Source organism: Lissotriton helveticus, chromosome 12 (assembly GCF_964261635.1).
Source record: "Lissotriton helveticus chromosome 12, aLisHel1.1, whole genome shotgun sequence".
Taxonomy (NCBI): Eukaryota; Metazoa; Chordata; class Amphibia; order Caudata; family Salamandridae; genus Lissotriton; species Lissotriton helveticus.
The window spans coordinates 103618660-103637523 of NC_136073.1; the positions used below are offsets into that span (position 1 = coordinate 103618660).

The window sequence follows — 18864 nt, forward strand, 5'->3', positions numbered from 1 at the left end:
CGGTCAAAACCATTTGCCCTCACTACTCGCGCCGCCATCAGCCGCGAGACGAGAGGCCACGCCCACTAGAGGCCACGCCCCCCCCGTACTTAAGGCGCTGATCACGAGCGCTTCGAGGCAGTACCTGATCCTCCTGAGGCAAAGCAGCCGGGAGTTGTTTTTCTCTGTGTTTTTAAAATATTGTGTCACTAAATTCTCTTGCACCTTTTAAAGCACGCCGCCCTGGCACTAGCACCTTGCTGAGATTCATACTCACCGCACAGCCGATTGAAGCGCTGTCGGTCAAAACCATTTGCCCTCACTAATCGCGCCGCCATCAGCCGCGAGACGAGAGGCCACGCCCACTAGAGGCCACGCCCCACCCCTGTACGTTCCCTTAATAAGATGTGCAACCACCGTACGCGCAGCGGACGGGCGCAGCGGGCGCGCCGTCAGCGCGCCGAAGGCGCGCCAAAGGCAAGCCCGTCTGGGCCCGTCCGGGCCCAGCCGGCCCTAGGCCCAGTTACTCTGTCCCTATCGGCCCGCAACGACCGGACCTACACCCGCGCGGATTTATTGTCCTTAAAACCGAACAAACAGCCCGCCTGCGCGCGCATCCTGAATGGAGAAACCTATTTTTCTGGCTGTGACACCTGCGACCCTGCCAACCAACACTCGGCACCTAAAGGTTTACACCTAGGCCTACTTAACTGCAGGTCGCTCGTTAAACACTCACACGAGGTGAACCTTTTAATCACAAATAACGCCATAGACATTCTGTTTCTAACAGAAACCTGGCTTACCTCCAGCAGCGGCCCAGATATCGTCCTAGCTCTACCCCCCGGGTACGTTATGTGCTCACAGAACAGACCGGAAGGGAGGGGAGGTGGACTGGCAATAATTCTTAAGGACACCCTCACCTGTAGAACATCTGATGGTAACATCAAGGGATACGAAAGCTGCCACTACACAATACAAATATCCCCAGTTACCTCGCTGTCAGGGACACTGATATACCGCCCACCAGGCAATCTAGGAGACTTCTCAAACAAAATTATTGATCAGACGTCCACCAAATGTACCTCCGCCACTAATTACCTACTATTAGGAGACCTGAATGTACATTTCTTGGACCCAGATGACAAGCAGGCCAGTGAACTACTCCAGGATTTCACCTCAATGGGCCTTGATCTCAAAAACCCACGGGCCACCCATGAAAGAGGACAACTGCTTGACCCTATCCTCTCTAATATCACCAATCTAAGAACGATCGACCATATCCCCCTTCCCTGGACGGACCACTTTTTGGTCTCCCTAGTATGGGATATCATCACTCCACCTCCCCCATCTTCCAAAACTAGAACGTATAGCAGACGTCGGCAGAAACTGAACCCAGACGTGTGGACAGCCAAACTCAGGGAGAACGCCCCGCCTCCCCCCCACGACACCCTAGCAGGGGACAAAGAACTGAGTACCTGGATTACTCAATCGCTCGACGCCATTCTGCCAAAAACCCACTCTCTGAAACACATCAAGAGAGTTAACCCCTCACCCTGGTACACCCCGGAACTCAACCTCCTTCGCAAGATCTGCAAAAAGAACGAGCGTATCTGGAGGAAGGAAAAAACTTTGGAACAAAAAAAATCATTCCGTATCTCTCTTAAAACTTACAAAAAAGAGCTCCGTAACACCAAAACTAGCTTCTACGAGAACAGAATCAAAAACGCTGCTTGCTCGCCCATGAAACCTATTCAGTTCTTAAAGAACTCCTCCACGCCCCTGACCCCCCTCTCAAACCCCTTGACCCCAAAGAAGCTGAAATTAAATGTAACAACTTAGCCACCTTCTTTGACGAGAAGATTCAAAAGATTCTTCTCACCATACCTCCCCCGATCAGGCCGACACGGAGCAGGATCCCACCTTCACCTCCACCCACCCCCCCCTGTTGCTAGATCACCCCCAACCCTCCCTGGATGCCTTCGGACCCGTAACTACGGAAGAAGTAGGAGTAACGCTTGCCTCAATTAAAAGTGGCTCACCCTTCGACCCCGCACCCCTCCGCCTCCTAAAAAAAGTGTCTAGCACCACCATCCCTCCCCTCACGGCTCTGATCAACTCCTCTTTCGCGGAGGGCATTGTCCCCCCCAGCTGGAAAGCGGCAGCTGTCAAAGGTCTACTAAAAAAACCCTCCCTAGACCCACAGGACCTCACCAACTACAGGCCCATATCCCTTCTTCCTGGAAACAGCAAGATCGCAGAGAAGTTGGTAAACAAACAACTATCGTCTTACCTAGAAAGCAACAACCTCTTAGCGGTCTCCCAGACAGGGTTCCGTCCAGGCCAGGGCACGGACATCGCCCTCCTGGCAGCAGTAGAGAAGGCCAGAAGCATTCTGGACACAGGAGGTTCAGTGGCAGTGATCCTCCTGGATCTCAGTGCGGCCTTCGATACTGTAGACCACCTAACCCTAATCCATCGTCTGGGAGAGATCGGACTAAAGGGTATGGCCCTGAAATGGCTAGAGTCCTTCTTATCAGGACGCACCTTTCAGGTACGGGAAAATGACAGTTGCTCTTCCACCTTCCCCCTCTGGTGTGGAGTGCCACAGGGCTCATCCCTGAGCCCCACGTTGTTTAACGTGTACATGGCCCCACTGGAGAAGAGGGTCAGCTCGTTCGGCGTGTCAATTATCAACTACGCCGACGACACTCAGCTGGTCGTAACCCTCTCACATCCTCACCACGCCCCATCGGATCTCCACGGCTGCCTCTCCGAAGTCCACCGATGGATGAACCTTTCCTCACTCAAACTGAATGGGTCCAAGACTGAGATCCTCCTGATGGGCCACAAGGGGCTCTCTTTACCATCTCACCTTTGGCCTAGTTGCCTAGGTGATCCTCCCACACCCAAGGAAGAGGTCAAGAGCCTGGGTGTGTGGATTGAGAGGGACATGAGCTTTAAAACCCAGGCTAAAAGAACGGCAGGGACATGTTTTGGGCTACTCAGAGCCTGCAGGAAGATCTTCCCCTTACTCCCTGAGACCGCAAGGAGGCTCCTCATTCAGGGTCTAATCTTGGCAAGATTAGATTACTGCAACGCCATATACCTAGGAGCCCCTGAAGCCACCCTGAACTCATTGCAAAAAGTTCAAAACGCCGCCGCCCGCCTACTCACGGGCACACCAGGAAGATCCTCCGCCAGGCCGGCTCTTAGATCTCTCCACTGGCTTCCAGTCAGAGAAAGGGTCGCCTTCAAGGCCCTGTGCCTGGCCCATAAAACCCTCAACAATAACGCCCCCCCCCTTCTCAAAGAACTCCTAGTCCCGTACAAAGCGAAAAGAGACCTCCGGTCCGATGCAGAAAATCTTATCGCAGTCCCGAGAGTCAGAAAAGCCAAGACCGGTGGCCGTCGCTTCTCGGTTCACACGGCTATACAGTGGAACCATCTGCCACGTAAACTCAGGTCAGAACCGAACTACCTCCAGTTTAGAAAAGCCCTAAAGACTCTCCTCTTCCCGCAAACATAATGTCATCAGACGGCTGAACCCCTTGGAGAACAGGTCAGCGCTGGGATGCTCCTCGAGTTACTACGCGCTTTACAAAACCTTTAAATAAATAAATAAATAATAAATAACCTGTGCTCTCCCCCTTGGCAGTGTGGCCCAGAGCAATCAGGGTTAACTTAGAGGCAATGTGTAAAGTATTTGTGAAACACTTCAAATTGTAAAACAGTGAACACAAACCACAAAAGGAGCCCACAACTGTTTTAGCAAACTAGAGTGATTTCAAATAAATAAAGCAAGATGAAAAGGATAAAAATCCAATCAGTAGAACTAGAGATTTTGAATTTGAGAGTTTTTAGTGAAAATAAAACCAAAAAGCACAAAGCGCCAATTGGGGGAGTCTAGTCGCACCATACCGGGACAATGTCACAAGTGCCGACTGACTGCGATGGAGCTGCAGGTATCCAGTTACCCCGCTGAACAGAGTACCTGAAATCCAGGTTCCGGAGCATTGCATGGTTACAGGTAAAAAATGCACCGTACAGATGAAGTGATGCTCGGGTCTGAGATGCGAGGTGGCTGCGTTGCGAGGTCCTGCTACATCATCGGCAAGGGTCCGGCTAACAGGGCTTGGAAAGCGAAGTCTGGTGTAGGGGATGTGGCGCGCCGCAGGCAAGGCGTCAGTTCCGACAAGCTAAAAAACTGTGAAGTAGAATCTGGCATAGTTATTGAGGCTTCCATCAATGAGAGATGCAAGGACCTGGGATAGGGATGCACCACTGGTGCGATGCACCGGTTCCAAGACTGCAGTGGGTAATGCTGGTCCTTGCGATGTTCCCAATTCACACAGCAGCGGCTACGTGTCGGTTCTGCTCCAGGTTGTGCCACTCAGCTGAGGAGATGCATTGGTTCTGTTTGGTGATGCGTCACCCAGCAGAGAAGATGCATCAGTTCAGCTGGCAGGCAACCTAGGCCCACTTCCAAAGGTCAATGACTGGTCAATGACTGGACTGACACGGCTAGTGGCAGTGTAGATTCAAAGATGGCAGAGTCCAGGTGCAGGTGCAAGTTTGTTGGAAGCCTGTTATGTCCCTGAGGCTTCAGATATGGAGGCCAGCTAATTATTCCTTGGAGTCACTCTAGGATCTGGGTTCAAGAGATGCAGTTCCAGTCCCTCTCCCTCAGGCAAAAGGCAGCAGGCAGTAGACCAGCACAGCAAAGCAGGAGTCAAGCAGAGGGAAGTGAAGAAGAATGACAGTCCATCAGCAGCATAGCAGTCTTTCTTCCTGTCAGAGTATCCACAGACCCAGACCTACATTGAAGTGGTGGTGGCTGAGGTCCTTCTTTTATTCACAGTTGTGCCTTGAAGTGTGGACACACTTCTTGAGGTAAGCATTTGAAGTGCACAGATGTCCTGTCCTGCCAGCCCTCGCTCCAGACTAACTAAAAGGTGTATGCCACCATTTGTGTGGGGACATTGCACAGCCTATTCAGGTGTAAGTGAGGCTGGGTTTAGCTCCTACCTCCCTCCTATCCTGTCAGTGATGGCCCATTTAGTCACACCTAAGCTCCCATTGTGGGTGGCTGTGCAGAGGGAATATAAAAAGCCCACCTGCCCACTAAACCCAGTCATATGACCAGAGACAGGCTGCAGGCTCCAAATTGCTAAAGCAAGCAAATGGCAACTATCTAAAAGTGGCATTTTCAGAACTGCAATTCAAAATCCAACTTCAACGTATAGGATTAAATGGTAATTCCAAAGACACCAAACTTGAAGGGGTCATCTCTTCCCATTTGGAAATTATACTTAAAAATTAAAGAAGACAATTCCAATGTTGTCTATGGGAGAGATGGGCCTTGCAGTAGTGAAAACTATTTTAAGCGTTTTCCACTATCAGGACACTTAAACGTTAAATGTACATGTACTGCTTTTTAGATATATTGCCCGCGGATCACTGACACAACATCGACAGATAAAATATTGAGAGGACAAAATATAAAAGTAAAAATATAGACTGCAAAAATATCGACTTCCTATCTTCAAACAGGTAAGTACAAAAATATCGACTCCAAAATATCGAGTGTAAAAAATATAGACTGTAAAAATATCGATTTTTTTAAATGTCTTAAAAGTAAATTAAAAGTAATATAATAATAAATAAAATTAATTTAAACATATTTAAAATACTTAAATAAATGTAAAATTGAGAAATAATTAATGTAACTAAAAAAAAGATATATATTTGAGATACATATTACCTACTGGCGGTCGCCAGTAGGTATATATAGTTAGGATTTTTTCTCTATGGGTTTTTTGAAAATTCTATGTCTAATAACTTTGGCGTTTGTGGACGGAATTGGCTGAAATTTTCAGGAAAATGGCACATTTTGTTTCTGAGCAGCCCCTGAAAATTGGGGGGGGTTTCGTCCAGGGGGGGTCGAGAAAAAAGGGGGGTCCCAAAACGTGTTTTTAACATTGAGTTTTCCATAGGGCGGTTGGCCTCACTTTTAGCCCGAACGGCTGAATGGATTTGCACGAAACTTGGCAAAATTGTAGGGACTGGTAGCCCGATGTGCCTTTTGTAGGTCTCAATATATGTGCTCCAGTGGATTTTGAGAAATTAACGTTTAAAAAAAGATATATATCTGTAACAGCGGACCGGGCAGCGTCCCAGGACGCGTACTTTTCGCGCAACGGAGCTTTGTGAAGCGAAGCTGATTGGTTCTCCGGCGTCTGTCAACATTCCAAACAGTCCGTAGCGGCCGCCATCTTGTCTCTCGGTAGGATCGAGAGACAAGAGGAGGCCAAAGCGAAGGGGCAAATGACCATAAGGGGGAATAGTAGATCCTCGCTGACCCCCTAGGTTTGATGTGGAGGTTTTAAAAGGGCCCCGCGGGGCAAAAAAAAAAAATAATAATAATAATCGAACGGCTGAATGGATTTGCACGAAACTTGGCAAAATTGTAGGGACTGGTAGCCCGATGTGCCTTTGCTAGGTCTCAATATATGTGCTTCAGTGGATTTTGAGAAATTAACGTTCAAAAAAAGATATATATCTGTAACAGCGCACCGCTTCGCGTACTTTTCGCGTTACGGAGCTTTGCGAAGCGAAGCTGATTGGCTCTCCGGTGTCTGTAAACATTCCAAACAGTACGTAGCGGCCGCCATCTTGTCTCTCGGTAGGATCGAGAGACAAGAGGAGGCCAAAGCGTAGGGGCAAATGACCATAAGGGGGCATAGTAGATCCTCGCTGACCCCCTAGGTTTGATGTGGAGGTTTTAAAAGGGCCCCGCGGGGCAAAAAAAAAGAAAATAATAATAATAATCGAACGGCTGAATGGATTTGCACGAAACTTGGTAAAATATTAGGGACTGGTAGCCCGATGTGCCTTTGCTAGGTCTCAATATATGTGCTTCAGTGCATTTTGAGAAATTAACGTTCAAAAACAAGATATATATCTGTAACAGCGCTCCGCTTCACGGAGATAAAATTATATCTGTATTACCTAGCCGTTGCTAACACCAGTTAGCGACGGCTAGTAGGAGATAGCGACCATCTTGGGCCCCACTTTGCATGTGAGTGATATTTATCACTAATGACATGCAAAGTGGGCATGCCAAGATGTTAGCGATTGGGAACAGTCGCTAACATCGCTATCTCCTATTATCAACTTTTGGAAATATTCGAGATAAGCGCGAATATCTCCAAAAGCTAGCACCTGCCCTGAGCAGTTCTTAGCCATGTTATCCAATGGGAGGTGGATAACATGGCTAAGAGCATTAGCTCGGTAATGCATGAATATCGCTGAGTTTTCAGCGATATTAATGCATTGCGGTCGTTTTTTATCGTATTTGCGATAAACCTTGATAATAGCAAGGTTTATGTGCGATAATTTCTGACGGTAAAAAAATCTTTGCAATGCATCGTTAGGGATAAATATCGCTTAACTTTGGTAATATGCCCCAACGTCTGTTAACGTTTGATTCGAAGGAAATCAGGAAGTGTTGAAAAACATTGTCTGCGCCATCTTGTCTTTTTTCAAATGCCACACTTTTGTCGTGCACGGCAGCCATTTTAGATGCCTTGACCAGACCCACTCTGTGCACGCTGTGGATCCTTAGCATGGCTCCCCACCCTCGCAAGCATCTCACCCAGGCAGTGGTCACCCCCGCTCTCTGTCTTATGCATGGGTAATAAACCTCCCCCCATCTGCGCTGCTCTTCCCTGAGAATCACACCCTGTGCCCGCCCGACACCTCCCTTTCGCCCTATTCACTACCGCACCCTCTGACACTCCTTTTCCTCTGTGTCCGATTGTCCAGGCCGGTCCTAGGCTATCAGCTAGCCCTGCAGATGTAGTTTATGGCCACAGCTGTAAAGAATCACCCCTCTTCAAAGGAGTTATAGTAGATCAAGGCCCCCACCCGATGAGATCCGTCACACCACACGCGTTCCTACTATCTGAAAACCATCCTGTATTGTGATTGGGGAGGGGACCGAGCCTGAAGCGGAAGATTCCAGGGATGACTCTTTGTACATCAAAGTTTTTACAATTATGTGTCACATTAAAAATGTATAGCACTCCGACAAAGTAGTGAGATTATAAAACTTTAATAATTTATAAATATATACAAGAAAACAAAAATAGTAATAACATATAAACATTTTTAGGGAAAAACAACGAAGTAGCGGTCGGCTGTGCGAATAGTCCCAACGCAGCACAACGTCCAGATTTCCGGCGGGGGGCGTCGCGGGGGGTGGGTCATCAGTAGCAAACTGTTGTGCGAATAGTTCCAAGGCAGCAGAACGCGCCGAAATCTAGATGACACGAAAGTGATGTCTAGTAAGTTGCCACCCAGCAAATAACGGCGTGGGGCGTCGCGGGGGGTGGGTCATCAGTAGCAAACTGTTGTGCGAATAGTTCCAAGGCAGCAGAACGATGGCACCAAGGTGATGTCCAGTAAGTTGCCGCACTGGTTTTGGTATCCTACAATGCTGCTCCGAATAACGGCGTGGGGCGCCCCGGGGGAGGCGGTGTGAACGGGCCTCTCCAGGTGGAGTGTCATCTGTTGTAGTGGGGCGCCCCTTTACCGTTTCAGTTGCCATTCCGTCCGTTTTTGGTCCACTGTGTCAAAAGCCGCAATTCAGCTGAGTTGCGCCCACTCTTGCAGTGCAGCGATAGGCGGCTGTCACAGGACTCTCAAAATGGCGGCAGGCTCTTTCCTTTTTGGGCCTGGTCCACTGAAATGGCCCTGGGACACCTTGGAAATCGGACGCTTGTCTGCTAGGTCTTGGACCCCATTCTCGAAAGCGTCCCCTCCGCATTGAGAATTCATCAAAAGTTTTGGGGGCCCCGACTCCTGCAGGCTTCTGGTGGGGAGCGGCTGCCATGATTGCTCGCGGAATGACCACGACGGAGCTACGAGATGGTGGTGCTCTCATGCTGACGCCAGCTTCAGTCTGAAACATCCAGAAACAAGGTGGGGCTTTCATCGTTTGGGAAAAAAAAAAGTTTTCATCCAATGAAAAGTGTTGTTTTTAGGTCATATGATCAAGCCTTCCATCATTAGGAAACCAAAAGTAAAATGAACCAATGAAAAGTTTTATAAACAAGTCACATGACCTGTTATGAGGCATAGGGTATAAAATGCGGAGAAAATACGTTGGCACGTGAGGCGGCGTCAGTAGCGGACCGATGTGCGAATAGGCCGAAGGCAACACAACGCGCCAAGATCCGGATGGCACCGAGGTGGTGTCCAGCAAGTTGCAGCACTGGTGTGGCCATCCTACAATGCTGAAAGTCGGCGTGGGGCGCCCCGTTGGCCTGTGAGTTTGCGTCAGTAGCGGACCGATGTGCGAATAGGCCGAAGGCAGCACAACGCGCCAAGATCCGGATGGCACCGAGGTGGTGTCTAGTAAGTTGCCGCACTGGTGTGGCCATCCTACAATGCTGAAAGTCGGCGTGGGGCGCCCCGTTGGCCTGTGAGATGGCGTCAGTAGCGGACCGATGTGCGAATGGGGCCAAAGGCAGCGCAACAATATATTCTGAATTGAAGACACCACAAGGCGCTGAGATGCCAAGTTCCAGATGGCACCGAGGTGGTGTCTAGCAAGTTGTGGCACTGGTGTGGCCATCCTACAATGCTGAAAGTCGGCGTGGGGCGCCCCGTTGGCCTGTGAGATGGCGTCAGTAGCGGACCGATGTGTGAATGGGGCCGAAGGCAGCGCAACAATATTTTCGGAATAGAAGACACCACTAGGCGCTGAGATGTCAAGATCCGGATGGCACCGAGGTGGTGTGTAGCAAGTTGCCGCACTGGTGTGGCCATCCTACAATGCTGAAAGTCGGCGTGGGGTGCCCCGTTGGCCTGTGAGTTTGCGTCAGTAGCGGACCGATGTGCGAATAGGCCGAAGGCAGCACAACGCGCCAAGATCCGGATGGCACCGAGGTGGTGTCTAGTAAGTTGTCGCACTTCTGTGGCCATCCTATAATGTTGAAAGTCGGCGTGGGGCGCCCCGTTGGCCTGTGAGATGGCGTCAGTAGCGGACCGATGTGCGAATGGGGCCAAAGGCAGCGCAAAAATATTTTCTGATTTGAAGACACCACAAGGCGCTGAGATGCCAAGATCCGGATGGCACCGAGGTGGTGTCTAGCAAGTTGTGGCACTGGTGTGGCCATCGTACAATGGTAAAAGTCGGCGTGGGGCGCCCTGTTGGCCTGTGAGATGGTCTCAGTAGCGGACTGATTTGCGAATGGGGCCAAAGGCAGCGCAACAATATTTTCTACAATATTTTCGGAGTAGAAGACACCACAAGGCGCTGAGATGCCAAGATCCGGATGGCACCGAGGTGATGTCTAAGTTGCGGACCGATGTGCGAATGGGGCCAAAGGCAGCGCAACAATATTTTCTGAAGAGAATACACCACATGGCGCTGAGATGCCAAGATCCGGATGGCACCGAGGTGATGTCTAAGTTGCGGACCGATGTGCGAATGGGGCCAAAGGCAGCGTAACAATATTTTCTGTATGGAAGATACCACTAGGCGTTGAGATGCCAAGATTCGGATGGCACCGAGGTGATGTCTAGCAAGTTGTGCCACTGGTGTGGCCATCGTACAATGGTAAAAGTCGGCGTGGGGCGCCCTGTTGGCCTGTGAGATGGTGTCAGTAGCGGACTGATGTGCGAATGGGGCCAAAGGCAGCGCAACAATATTTTCTGACTGACACCACAAGGCGCTGAGATGCCAAGATCCGGATGGCACCGAGGTGATGTCTAAGTTGCGGACTAATGTGCGAATGGGGCCAAAGGCAGCGTAACAAGATTTTCTGTATGGAAGATACCATTAGGCGTTGAGATGCCAAGATTCGGATGGCACCGAGGTGATGTCCAACAAGTTGCTGTACTGGTGTGGTCATCCTACAATGCTGAAACTCGGCGTGGGTCGCCCCATTAGCCTGTGAGATGGCGTCAGTAGCGGACCGATGTGCGAATAGGCCGAAGGCAGCACAACACGCCAAGATCCGGATGTCACCGTGGTGGTTTCATAGTTGAGAGGCACTTCATCTGCAGTGGGGCGCCGAGATCCGGATGGCACCGAGGTGATGTCTAGCAAGTTGCTGTACTGGTGTGGTCATCCTACAATGCTGAAATGTAGTGGGGCGCCCCTTTACCGTTTCAGTTGCCATTCAGCTGAGTTTTGGCTGCTCTTGATGCTACAGCGACAGGCGGCTGCAAGAGGACTCTCAAAATGGCGGCCTGTTCTTTGGATTTGGGCCTGGTCCACTAAAATGGCCCTGGGACACCTTAGAACTCGGACGCTCGATTTTTTTTTCCTTTCCTGTACATGCAAAAAAAGGTAAATGCCCGGTACGTTACACGCTTCATCTGCCACGATGAACTCTCCAGAGGAACCGAAAAAAAATATAGTTGTGGTAACTATACCATGCATCGTCATATGGCGAGGTGGCACCAATTAATTATAGTGCTGCATAAAAGAGAGATTTGGAGGAGAACCCCTGACCTGCTAGTACATTCATCAAAGAAGTGGCACTGAGAGCTTCAGAGGCAAGGGAAACGGTCCCAAATATTTAGAAGAACTTTGGAAAGATTAAAATGACATGTTTAGATTGTGGCAAATTAATTTCATGTGGACAGATGAGTGTTACTCTAATAAATACAGCATATGAACGTCATCATAGTCGATGGTTGGTAGAGACATTTTGACTATATCCTGGACCTGCCCGTCCTCGCCCAAAATGGCGCCGGAATAAATGGGACTCGTAACTCCTTGTTGTGTACTGGTTGCAGAACCTTGAAATCACGAGATACGTATGCAGTTTTGAAGCACATGGCGGGCGGGGACGAGAATTGATTGAATATTTCGACATCCCTATTGATATTAAGTTCTGATGTGTTATTGATTACTGTGCTGTTGAAAGTTCGAATTAACGTCACCCATGGTACTTGCCCGCAAATGTATATCTAGATAATTTTATTGTAACTGGCCCTGTCGTATTTTAATTATAAAATGTACGTCCACCGATTCCGTAACTGTTAGACACCTTAGTTCTTGCAACCTAATGGCCTGCCCGTTACGTTCCTCTACAGTGTAAATGTCTATTCATCATATACGATTACAGTTTGCTCTGTGGCAGGCCCACGTGGTTATAGGCTCGTATTTGTATAATGAAATTTTCACAATAAAGGTTTTTAAAAGAAAACATGGTAGTAGTATATACATTGGTAAAGTTTTTAATAATAGTCACTGTTTTAGAATCATTACAAGGCAAGTGAAATAAAGCAGACCAATTACATGAAGGGTAAAAGGTATAATACGAAGGAACGCAGTAAAGATAAATGGTCAAGGGCTGTTGTGTTTTCTATTCCTGCAACATAAAGTGATCGATAAGAATCTCATATTCAGGCGTATCGGCGACTAAGACAGCAGGTCGACCCTCTTTTGCTCAACGGCTCCGTCATGGGACGAAGAAATGCTCTTTTTCTCGAAAAAAGAATATATTTTACTTGCAGGACAGTTGTAAATTTTCCGGGAAAGTACATTAGCCTGGAACATTATAACATATATTTAAGAAAAAATAATGTTCGGAAGTAATAAAAAGCGTAATTTTTAGGTCATATGACCAAGCCTTTCATCATTAGAATAAGAAAAGTAAAATGAACCAATGAAAAGTTTTATTAACAAGTCACATGACTTGTTATGCTTACGTTACGCGCTGCGCGCCCCGGATGACTTCCGGATGCGCTAACGCGGCGCGTGATATGACGCATTACGCGACAACGCAGGTCCAGAATATAGTCAAAATGTGTCCACCAACCAGCGGTCGGAACACAACCCCTTTCAGCAGGCTAAATAGTTATGTTAAATGACAACAGAAGGGACAGGCAACAAGAACCATTAGTCAAAGAGGGGAGGGCTAGTTCTTCTCTACCGGGTTACATTGGGGCGCTACCAGAACTGATCGAATTGGTAGTCTACAGTGTTTCTGGATGTTTCAGACTGAAGCTGGGGTTAGCATGAGAGCAGCACCATTTCGTAGCTCCGTCGTGGCCATTCCGCAACCAATCATGGCAGCCGCTCTTTATCGTTATTTTGGGCGGGGTGGGTGGCGGAGCCGAGCTGTTTTGCAGCCATCATTGTGTGAAGTTCAGTTCATTTCACTAGTTTTGTATTTGTCATGAGGGGTTGTTCCTAATGTTTCTATTTTAGCGAGGTCAAAAAGAGATCCCATTAGTGGCCTACTGATTTTGCTCGATTCCTTTTCTTTTTTTTTTACACGATTTTTCGTTATCTGCAAAGACTAAACAGAGTATTGCGACTCTGTGTTTGTTTGTAAATAGAGAATGAACCAAAGAGAACCAATTCTAAAACAGTAAATACTTGGATAACAATCAATCAAATGGAGAGAGAAGCAGGCACGACGTATTACAACGGGGGCAAAGGCCTGCGTTAACTACCCTTCACTATGTGCAAAGAGAGAGTACTCCTAATAGAAATGAGGGGGGGGGCACCATTCAAAGCAGATCAGTGTGCATAAACACGAAAATGTTTTCACTTACCACGTACTTGACATTCGACAGCTTATGATATTTGCTATTAAAAAACCATTGAAATTCACTGAAAAAACCATAGGTTATAGACCATATATAGTTAGGAATTAGCATTTACAAAACCTTGAAAATTCACTGAAAAAACCATAGGTTATAGACCATATATAGTTAGGAATTAGCATTTAAAAAACCTTATTTTACTCACACAAAACCATTGAAATTCCATATATAGTTAGTTGCACTAACTATATATCGCGCACCCGCAATCCACTGCTGATGATGTCACATATTACATCATTCATGACATGGTCAGTGACATCACTGATGACATCACTGATGACATCTCAAATGACATCACTGATGACATCACTGATGACATCTCATTTGACATCAATGACCACATCACTGATGATATCATTCATGTGACAATACAATGCATCTCCTCACATTTTAATATAACCTCTGTTTCACCCAGTGTTAAAAACAGAGTATAATTTTTGAAACCATTGACACACCAATACTAGTTACTACATACGTACTCACTGATTCCTACGTCTACACACACATTCACTCATTCACCCATACAATCATTCATACATACAATCACTCATCTTTACAACACTATCATATGCACTCATACATCTATACAGACACTCACACTCTGCCACTCATCCATGGAGTTACTCACACACCTAGTCAGTCCTGTAAAGAATCAATCACACTTCCATTTTCTTGTCTATACAGTTAAACATAGAGCACCTTACATTTTCAAACATATACTAACACATACTTACTTTCTTATAGAATCATTGATACAAGTACACATTGATCTGCACAGAGTCACACACCTCCCAGCCAGCCACACACATACTCAGTCTCCCATACAAATACTTGGACAATCAATCAATAACCCATATAGTTAATCATATAGCTACTGATCAACACATGCAGCAGTTTACAGAACAACAGACATAATGATGCACAAATTAAGACAGTTTAGTCACTAACCCATGCACTCAGTGAGACACATTTAATCACTCACTCATACATTCAGTCATGCACCTACTAAATCCTTCATCCAGACAGTTATACATCTACTCATTCTTCAATATGTAAAACATATTTAAACTTTACAAAAACACACAGACACTAGATGATGTCATCAGTGATGTCATCAGTGATGTCATTTGAGATGTCATCAGTGATGTCATCAGTGATGTCACTGACCATGTCATGAATGATGTAATATGTGACATCATCAGCAGTGGATTGCGGGTGCGCGATATATAGTTAGTGTAACTAACTATATATGGAATTTCAATGGTTTTGTGTGAGTAAAATAAGGTTTTTTAAATGCTAATTCCTAACTATATATGGTCTATAACCTATGGTTTTTTCAGTGAATTTTCAAGGTTTTGTAAATGCTAATTCCTAACTATATATGGTCTATAACCTATGGTTTTTTCAGTGAATATATATATATATACATATTATTTACACAACGTATACAATATTTTTACCGTAGGATAGCGAAAGGGTTAAAATTACTATTCCAACTCCAGTGAGTGCAACAGTAGGGAAATCGTTGGATAGCGTTGGGGTAAAAATCACTATTCCAACTCCAGGGAATGCAACAGTAGGGAAAGTGTTGGATAGCGTAGGGGTAAAAATTACTATTCCTACTCCAGCGAGTGCAACAGAAGGGAAAACGTTGGATAGCGTAGGGGTTTAAATTACTATTCCAACTCCAGTGAGTGTAACAGTAGGGTAAGCGTTAGATAGCGTACGGATAAAAATTACTATTCCAACTCCAGAGAGTGCAACAGTAGGGAAAACATTGGATAGCGCAGGGGTAAAAATTACTATTACCACTCCAGAGAGTGCAACAGTAGGGAAAGCGTTGGATTGTGTAGGGGTAAAAATTACTTATCCCACTCCAGTGAGTGCAACAGTAGGGAAAGCGTTGGATAGCGTAGGGGTAAAAATTACTATTCCCACTCCAGCGAGTGCAACAGTAGGGAAAGCGTTGGATAGCGTAGGGGTAAACATTACTATTCCCACTCCAAAGAGTGCAACAGTAGGTAAAGCGTTGGATAGCATAGTGGTAAAGTAAAAATTACAATTCCCACTCCAGCGAGTGCAACAGTAGTGAAAGCATTGGATCCCATAGGGGTAAAAATTTATATTCCAAATCCAGCAAGTGCAACAGCAGGGAAAGTGTTGGATAGCGAAGGGGTAAAAATTACTATTCCCACTCCAGCGAGTGCAACAGTAGGGAAAGCGTTGGATAGCGTAGGGGTAAAAATCACTATTCCCACTCCAGAGAGTGCAACAGTAGGGAAAGCGTTGGATAGCGTAGGGCTAAAAATTACTATTCCCACTCCAGAGAGTGCAACAATAGGGAAAGCGTTGGAAAGCGTAGGGGTAAAAAATCACTATTCCCACTCCAGAGAGTGCAACAGTAGGGAAAGCGTTGGATAGCGTAAGTGTAAAAATTACTATTCCCACTCCAGAGAGTGCAACAATAGGGGAAGCGTTGGATAGCGTAGGGGTAAAAATTACTATTCCCACTCCAGCGAATGCAACAGTAGGGAAAGCGTTGGATAGCGTAAGTGTAAAAATTACTATTCCCACTCCAGTGAGTGCAACAGTAAGGAAAGCGTTGGATAGCGTAGGGGTAAAAATTACTATTCCCACTGCAGAGAGTGCAACAGTAGTGAAAGCGTTGGATAGCATAGGGGTAAATTTTAATATCCCCACTCTAGTGAAAATAAATTATTATAAATCACATAATTATAAATTAAACAATTAATACATTTTAATTACCACTTAATAATTAATTAATTACCAATTAAAAATTAATTAACTATTTATTCAAAATAAATACCAATTAATTAATTATCATGTTTAATTCATTATATTAAATTACTTCCCACCCTATTCCCCTATAAACCCACAACCCGCTAAAGAAAATAAAATATTATTCACATAAATGTGAATTAAACAATTAATTAAAATTAATTATCAATTAACAATTAATTAATTATCAATTAAAAATTAATTACCAATTAATTCAAAATAAATACCAAATAATTAATTAACATATTTAATTAATTATAATTAAATTACTTCCCACCCTATTCCCCTATAAACCCACAACCCGCTACAGAAAATAAATTACTAAAATTAAAATATTTAACAATTAATCAATTAAAATTAATTACTAATTACATTTTAATTAATTACCAATTAATAATTAATTAACAATTATTTCTAAATAAATAACAATAAATAAAATAACATATTTAATTAATTATAATTAAATTACTTCCCAGCCTATCACCCTATAAACCCACAACCCGCTACAGAATTATATTACAAAATAAAAATATAATATTAACTTACCCAAAATTCGATATTTTTGTTGTCTATATTATGTATAGTTGATATTAGGTCCATTCTATATTTTTGATTCGATATTATGTCCATTCTATTCGATATTTAAATTTTCTAGTCGATATTTTGGTAGTCTATATTATGTCTAGTCGATATTATGTCCATTCTATATTTTTTACTCGATATTATGTCTAGTTGAAATTAAAAACTCAATATTTTGACTCTACACCATTGCCCGCTGGCCCCTGGGCTTTCCTAAACTACGGTCTAACCTATGGTCTAACCTAAGGGTGACATATATCTATTAAAAAAGAAGGATTGGGCCTGGAAAAATATTTATCTTGCCAGGTCGTAATTGTAGTTCAAACTCCACACACAGGCTCTGCAGTGGCTGGCCTGAAACAAGTTTAACTGACTCATTTAAACAATTGGCACAATGCATGCTGCAGATCCACTCGTAGCATTCAATTTACAGGCCCTGGGCAGATGTAGTACACTTTACTAGGGACTTGAAAGTAAATCAAATATGCCAATTGGGAGTAAGCCAATTCTTCCGTGTTTTAAGGAGAGCACAAGCACCCTAGCACTGGTTAGCAGCAGTAAAGTGCATAGAGTCCTAAGGCCAACAAAAATAAATTCAGCAAAAAGTGGAGTTAAAGGCAAAGATATGGGCAATGACTTCCTGGATGTTTGATTTTCAACAAAGCTTTTGCTACAAGTTATACTATACCTATTAGGTTGTGGTTCTTTCTTGTATTTAACAGCACCATGTATTAATCATGATAAAAGTGTTTTCTGAAACATCTTATCTTTCTATTCCATTTAGATTAAGTATCCGAGCCTATGGTTGGGTCCTTGCCCTGATGTTCACTATCAACGAAATCAACCAAGAGCAATGGCTTCTCCCCAATATCACCCTGGGCTTCCTCATCTATGACACATGTCAGTCACTGATGAGAACTCTGCAGGGCACCATCCGGATGCTGACAGGCAAGGAGAAGCCAATCCTTAACTACCAGTGTGGGAAACAAACGCCCCTGACAGGCATCATTGGAGAATCACGTTCCACTGCATCTTTGTCGATAGCTAGACTCCTGGGGCTATACCGATATCCTCAGGTAATATATGGCTGAAAGTGGACTGTGTGGAAAGGCATCAAAGAACTGCAAACATTCTTTCAGCCAATTATGTTTTTAATATCTTTACCAATGTACTCATTATAAAAGATTGTATGTTACCAACATCTGACAAGATAGAATTACATTAAGCAATTAAACTAAGGTGGGAAATTGGAGTAAACAATGGCAATAAATCACCAGTACTGTTTCAATCTTCTTCAAAACTGTCCACACTCAACAGACAGTAGTGACCTGATTTAATCGGCTCTTCCTGTATTGTGTACCTAAAGTACAATCAGAAGGGTGCTTACTACCTAAGGCGGAATCATGTGACAATAGGGAAGTTCATGTGATCTCCCCACTTTGTTTGATATTATGAGCACTGCTGAGTTTCAAAGTAGTAGTTTGGAGTTAATTATTTCTACTGGGAAGTAGACATATGAATTTGATTAGAGCTGCATCCTCTTTTTGAAAATGCATGCATGGGCTCTACAAATAAAGACATCTACTTCTAGTAGGTAAAGGAGAGAAAGAAGAACATTCCCATCACATTTCTCTGTTAATTTCCCTGAAGCCACAAGAATGTGTGCAGATAGAGACCCCTTGTTACTATGTCTAGGGTAATCATTTACTTAGTGGCCTTTCTCTGGCAATGTATACATGCTTTTGGCAAAAAAAATATTTTGGGGTGTGCATGACTGATTTGCAAGTGATGTCATGCTTCTCTGAAGGTTTTCAAATATTAGCTCCAAACATTAGGTGGCATATTATAAAGTGTTTTGATATTGCCTTACATTTC

At 44.9% G+C, this 18864-nt stretch overlaps 1 protein-coding gene across 1 annotated transcript in view; it reads left to right on the forward strand.

Moving 5' to 3' along the window:
- LOC144797962 (extracellular calcium-sensing receptor-like) overlaps positions 1–18864 on the forward strand; it is a 123555-nt gene that overhangs the window by 24039 nt on the left and 80652 nt on the right. The window contains exon 2 of the mRNA XM_078668768.1: positions 17774–18065. Coding sequence (XP_078524894.1) covers positions 17774–18065 — 292 coding nt within the window. The remainder of the gene's footprint in view (positions 1–17773; positions 18066–18864) is intronic.